The sequence below is a fragment of the Eimeria acervulina genome, genomic scaffold (assembly GCF_000499425.1).
Source record: "Eimeria acervulina Houghton genomic scaffold, Eah_scaff1500, whole genome shotgun sequence".
Lineage (NCBI taxonomy): Eukaryota > Apicomplexa > Conoidasida > Eucoccidiorida > Eimeriidae > Eimeria > Eimeria acervulina.
The window spans coordinates 1-6,596 of record NW_013549149.1 but is presented as its reverse complement, the minus strand read 5'-3'; the positions used below and the strand labels follow the sequence as shown (position 1 = coordinate 6,596).

The 6,596-nt window shown below is 34.6% G+C and overlaps 2 protein-coding genes across 2 annotated transcripts; both read left to right on the top strand.

The window, feature by feature from the left end:
- Positions 1-228: 228 nt before the first annotated feature.
- Positions 229-771, top strand: EAH_00060410 (hypothetical protein; the record flags this gene model as incomplete). The annotated part of the gene is made up of 1 exon (XM_013393457.1): positions 229-771. A coding segment is annotated over one exon (543 nt), but the record flags the coding sequence as incomplete, so codon positions are not given.
- A 2,624-nt stretch (positions 772-3,395) lies between these two features.
- EAH_00060400 (hypothetical protein, conserved) lies at positions 3,396-4,751 on the top strand (the record flags this gene model as incomplete). The annotated part of the gene is made up of 1 exon (XM_013393456.1): positions 3,396-4,751. One exon carries the CDS (start codon positions 3,396-3,398, stop codon positions 4,749-4,751), a length of 1,356 nt encoding a protein of 451 aa, XP_013248910.1.
- Positions 4,752-6,596: the final 1,845 nt, after the last annotated feature.

The window sequence follows — 6,596 nt, the reverse complement described above, 5'->3', positions numbered from 1 at the left end:
TTTTATTAATTTGTTTATTTTTATTTTGTCTGTTTATTTTTTTATTCTTTTTTATTTATCGTTTTTTTTATTTTTATTTTTTGTTCTATCTGTTTTGTTTAAACATATTTATTTAAACGATAAATAAATAATTTGTTTATTAATTGCTGTTGTATGAACAAATAAATAAATATATATATATATTTTTTCTTGTCTGTTTTTTATTTATTATTTTTGCTGCTGCTGCAGCGCTCGCGACACATTAAAGTCGTTCCCTTGCGATCTGCTGAAGCAGCAGCAGCAGCAGCAGCAGCAACAGCAGCAGCAGCAGCAGCAGCACCCGGCGCTGTCTCCTCTCTGGCTCCTCCTTACTGTGGGGGCCCTCTCCCCCTGCAGCAGCAGCTGGAGGAGGAAGAGCAGCAGCAGCAGCAGCTGCTGCTGCAGCAGACGGATGAGGAGGAGCTGCAGCAGGAGGAAGAGGAGGAGCAGCAGGACCAGCAGCAGCAGCAGCAGCAGCAGGAAGAGGGAGAAGCCCTTTACTTATCTCCTGAAGAGACAGAAGCAGCTGTCTCCTTCAGCTCTCCTGACCGTCTCATTTCCAGTGAAGAAGAGCAAGAGCAGCAGCAGCAGCAGCAGCAGCAGCAGCAGAGACAGCAGCAGCAACAGAGACAGCAGCAGCAGCAGCGACAGCAGCGACAACACCAGCAGCAGCGACAACACCAGCAGCACCAGCGACAGCAGCAGCATCAGCGACAGCACCAGCGACAGCAGCGACAGCAGCAGCAGCGATAGCAGCATCAATAATAGCAGGAACAACAGCAACGGCCGCAGCGACAGCAGCAGCAGCAGCAGCAAGAAAGTGCAGGGATGTTATTATATTATTTTATAGTATTTCGGGTGTATGCTGAGCTCAGCTGTTCGTGCACAAGACTTATGAAGGGTTTAATTGTTATTATTTATTAAATCCTTTCTGCTGCTGGGCTCTGCTGTTGCTGTTTAAACGAACAAACAAATTTAAAGAAATAAAAAAAGAAGCAAAGAAGGATCGGCGAGCCCCAAAGGCTGCAGCAGCAGCTTTCTGCTGCTGCTTCTCTGCATGCAGTGCAGCAGCAGATTTTTTTGTTTATTATAAATCTAATGAACGTTTGTCTACGTCTATTTCTATTTGAAGCTCTCCTTTAGGGGAGACACCCGAGTTTGCCCTCATGAAGGTTTGCTGCTGCAGCAGCTGCTGCAGCAGCAACTGCAGCAGCAACTGCAGTAACAACTGCAGCAACAACTGCAGCAACAAATGCACCACCAACTGCAGCACCAACTACAGCAGCAGCTGTTGCAGCAGCTGCAGCAACGACTGCAGCAGCAACTGCAGCACCAACTGCAGCAGCAACTGCAGCAGCTGCTGCAGCAATGACAGCAGCAGCAACTGCAGCAGCAACAAGGGTGCTTGCTGCACGGTATTTGTTTGTTTTTGCATAGACTCGCATTTGGGTCAGTTGTGCATGCAGAAGAAAATAAATAAAATTAATTAATTAATTAATTAATTAAAATAGATAAACATAAAATATTATTAATTTTAATTTAAATTGTTAAACACAAATAAACACCGCCGCCTACTTTATACATCCCCTTCGTGCTGTCTGTATATATATAAATAAGTATATAAATATAAATATATAAATAAATATAAATATATAAACACCTATATATATATATATATCCAGATATATAGCTAAATAGACATGTAATATGTAGACAGATAAATAAAGACATATATATAGATCTATGTATACATATATATATATATATATCTATATATGTATATATATATGTATATATCTATATATTTATATATTTATATCTATTCATCTATCTATCTATCTATCTATCTATCTATCTATCCACATAGATAAATGTACATACATATATTTAAGTTTATATATATATGCATATCTATATATGCGCATTTATTTATTTATTTTATTTATTTTATTTATTTATTTTATTTATTTATTTACTTATTTATTGCTTGATTATGAGCGATAGGTCTGTTAGTAGACAGAGTTAATAAAAAAACAAAGAGAGGAGACAGAGACAGCAAAGTTTTTGTTTTTTGTTTATTTTTATGTTTTTAAAATAGCAGAGGCAAACAAAGACAGAAAACAACAAATATATAAATATCTCTGCTGCTGCATGCAGCCCCAAGCAAAGCGTCTTCTTAAGCATCTCTACTTCGATAGAAATAAATAAAAGTATTTATATTAATTAAATAAATAATTTATTATTATTAATAAGTGTATAAACATAAAGAAGCCGATAAATCTATTTATATATATAAAACATGCAGCTTATTTAAACGCATTTATTATTAATAGAAGACAGTATGATATAGTATTTATATATAATAAAATATATATAATAATGAAAATAATATGTAGTTTACGTATAATATTATATAAAATATATTAATGCATATATATATGTATATATACATATATCTGCTGTATATATATAAACCCTAAGAAAGCCTTCATAGACAAACAAATATTAAAAACAAACAAAGAAAAGAAAAAGAATAAACAAAATATAAAATATATACAGAGATAACATCAATAGAATTCATTTCCTTCTATTGCTTCTCTTCGCTGCTGCTGCTGCTGCTGCTGCTGCTGCTGCTGCTGCTGCTGCTGCTGCATGATCGTCTGGCTGGGGCTTGCTTGCTGCGTTTGTTATAGGGGCTTACGGTTATAATATATGTATTTTTTTGTTTAAAAAGAGTACTTTATGAATTAAATAATAATAAATAAAGATATAAACGCAATAATAATGCTTTAGAAGTAAAAGAAGAAGAAAAAACGTATATTATTTATGTAGATGAGACGCAAGGCCCGCAGGGCTTCCATCGTAGGCTGAGGGTATTGATTGCTGCTGCAGCGGAGTATAGATTTTGTTTTGTTTTGTCTTTATGCTTTTTAAATTTGTGTTTAAATATATATTTAATGTTTTAATGCAATAAAAAATATATATCTTCTTGTTTCTCAGACTACAATACACAGCAGAGAGCGTTTGTCTGCTGAGTATATATTTAGTGCTGCTCTACCCTTTTCTCATGCATTTTCTCTCTTTATATGCTTGTAATTCGCTTCTTTTTCGTTTTCTTTCTTTATTATTCTTCAGAAAACACCCAAATGCATGTAGGCTACTCGAATTTATTGCGGTGTATAGGCAGCTATCAGTTTTAAACAATAGCTGAGGCTTGCGGCCGTGCATGCGTGGAGAGCAACAGGTGCTGTATGGGGGTGTATTAGGGTTAAATTTGTATATTTTTGTTTGAAAAAATCGAAATAAATAAAATATATTGTTAATATATTTTATTTTCTGCTGCATGATTAAAGAAGATCTCTTTTAAACGCAGCAACATGAAGAAGAAGGCGCCGGCTCTTCGCCGGTCTTTACTACTTCTTCTTCCCGTGATTCTTTGCTGCTTTATCATTTTTTCTTCTTCATCTTTTGCAGCTAAACGCTCTGCAAAGACTTCCTCAGAGAAGCCCTCAGCAGCACAGCCCGCAGGCAAGGCAGCAGCAGGAGCAGGAGCAGCAGCAGCAGCAGCAGGAGGAACATCACCAGCAGCAGCAGGAAGACCCCCAACACCAGCAGCAGCAGCAGCAGGAAGACCCCCACTACCCCCAGGATCAGCAGCAGCAGGAGGAGCAGCAGGAGCAGCAGCAGGAAGAGGCAATACTTCAATAATATTTCCGCCTCCTCTTCCTGAGTCAAGGCGTGTAGATGCTCTTCGTTTGTTTGAAACTGTACATCCTCAATTAACTATACATTATTTTGGCTTCTCTAAAAGCGGAAGTATAGTTTGTTATGATATGTTGAACGAATTAAGAACAGTTGAAGAAGCTAAAGCAGTCATGGATGTTGAATTCTATTTGCTAGATTTAATGCTGCAGCATTACAATGTTCAGCAGCACATGCGAGTTGTTGATGCAAACATAGTAAAGAAAATGTTAGGGCTGCAGCATTTATTTTCATTTCGTTTTGCTGAAGTTATATCGCGTATAACTCGCTTCATAAGAGAGTACGACCCGATATTAAGAATATTTTTAAGAAGATATTTACCTCATATTGAAATGCTTGTTATTGTTAATGTCCCCGCATACTTAGCACCTTTTATCCCTAGTCTTGCTTCTCGTATAATGGGTTTATCTTCTAATAAGATCGCAGCAATTGCAGACGGATCGGGTTTATCAAGATATCTTGATAAAAAATATATACCTAAAGAATTCGGCAATGCAGCAGGGCTTAGCGTTAAACATAACACTGAAAATCAAACAGCTTCTTGTCTTATGCTCAGAGAGATCAGAGCTTCTTTAGGAGATAATGCACTTAGCGATGAAGGAAGATACAGCTTAGATACAGTCTGTCAAAGATTGCTAGGCCCAGCAGCAACAGCAACACCAACAGCAACAGCAACAGCAACAGCAGCAACAACACCAACAGCAACAACACCAACAGCAGCAGCAACAGGAACCGGAGCAGCAGCAGCAACAACAGCAGCAGGGACGGGAACAGCAGCAACGGGAATACCAGCAACAACAATAAATGCAGCAAAAATTACAGAAGCAGCAGCTCCTGCAGAAGCAGCAGCTGTTGCAGCAGATGCAGCAGCTGCAGCTGCAGCAGCAGCAGCAGCAGCAGCAGCAGCAGCAGCAGATGCTGAGGGAGAAGAAGCTCTGGACGAGGGTTCAGACTTCGATGATATTGATTAAAAGAAGAAATAATAAATAAATAAATAAATAAATAATAAATAAAAATTATTAATGCAGGGGCTCTTGATGACGGGGTTGTTTGGCTGTGAGAGAGTTTGCAGCGCTTTAATATTAAACATATATATAATATATATAATATATAATATATAATATAAATAATATAGAATATATATTATATATATGTTTAATAATTATTATAAAATATTATTATTCTATAAAAGGAAATGTCTGTGTGCATCGGTCAGACCCGCTTTTGTTTTTTTCTTGCTTTCTTTATTTTATTTATTTTCTGTTAATTCTTCTTCGTTTATTGCTTTTGCTGTTGTTAATAGCATTAGTATTACAAAGCTTTATTACTAATACTAATATACTAATAAACTAATATTAATATTAATACTGATATTTGCATGTCTCTATTCATATTCTTTTCTTTAGTCTCTCTGCCTTTTCTTCTCTTTCTTCTTCTTTTATCTGTTTATTTTTCTTTTATTTCATTTTAACTCTATTCTTTTTCTTTATTTTCTATTTGTGTTTATTTTTCATTATTCTTTTATATCCACCCCTCTGTTCATTTTTCCTATATTATGCTTTATCTTTTTTCTTTATTCTATTTCTTTATTCTTTTATTTCTTTTATTTCTTTTATTTCTTTTATTTCTCTTCTTTCTGCTTTTGCTGATTGTGGACGCGGGAGATCGAGCCGAGTATCTTCACGAGGGAGAGATGCTGTCTTTATAATTTTTTCTTTTATCTTTTTCTTTCTATTTCTTTTTCTTTATACGAAGAGAAGACGTTTAGGTTTCATCACAATACAGCGAACTCAACGCCAATCTCTTCTCTACTTAACTAATTTTCTTCTTTGCATTCAACTAACAAACAGAGCAAACCCTAATATATTAATGTATATATTATATATATATATATACATCTATGCATATATGTATATATAAATATATCTATATGTATATATATGTATGTACACATGCATATATATATATATATATATGTATATTTATATTTATATATACTTTTGTCAGTTTGCTGTTACGGAGAAGCTCATATCCTCAGAGACTGATTCAGATGCATGCAGTCGATCGGCTGTCTTCATTAATAGATGAAGGCAGCCAATCGACTGTATTAATAATTAATTCATTAATTACTACTATACACTGTTGCCGCCTGCTCTAGCTGCATATATATATATATATATATATAGAGAGAGAGAGAGAGAGAGAGAGAAATGAAGATTGGTTGGGTATTGTTAACTGCGTCGGCTATCAAAATTATATTGCAGCAAACAATGACGAAGTGATGCGGAGAAAAAATAAAAAATAGTAAAATAAAAGCATAATAATATAAAAAGTAATAATGATACAATATATAATAAGTAATGCTAGACAAATTTCAATATTAATAATATTAAATTGCAACAAGTAATAATAATAATACTAGGGAGAGATAATATTAATAACAGTGAAATATACCGGTCTACGAAAGAAAATATAAAAGAAATAAAATATAAGAAGAGTTCAGACTAAGAGGATATACGAGGTGTATAGACAACTTATTGCTTTTGTTTGCTGAGTTTATTTATAAGATATAAACCTTTATTAGGTAGTCTATCGTTACTATTATTATTGTCGTTATAACTACTGGTCTATAGATAATAAATACTCTTTAAATTTGCTCTTCTTCTGTTTGCTTTGCATGCAGTGCAGAGAAAAAAGAGAAAAAGATAAAAATTCAACCGGCGGCTCAAAGACGTTAAAAAGCGATCATCCTGGAAACTATAAATATATATAAATATATATAAATATATATATATAATATATAATATATATTATAT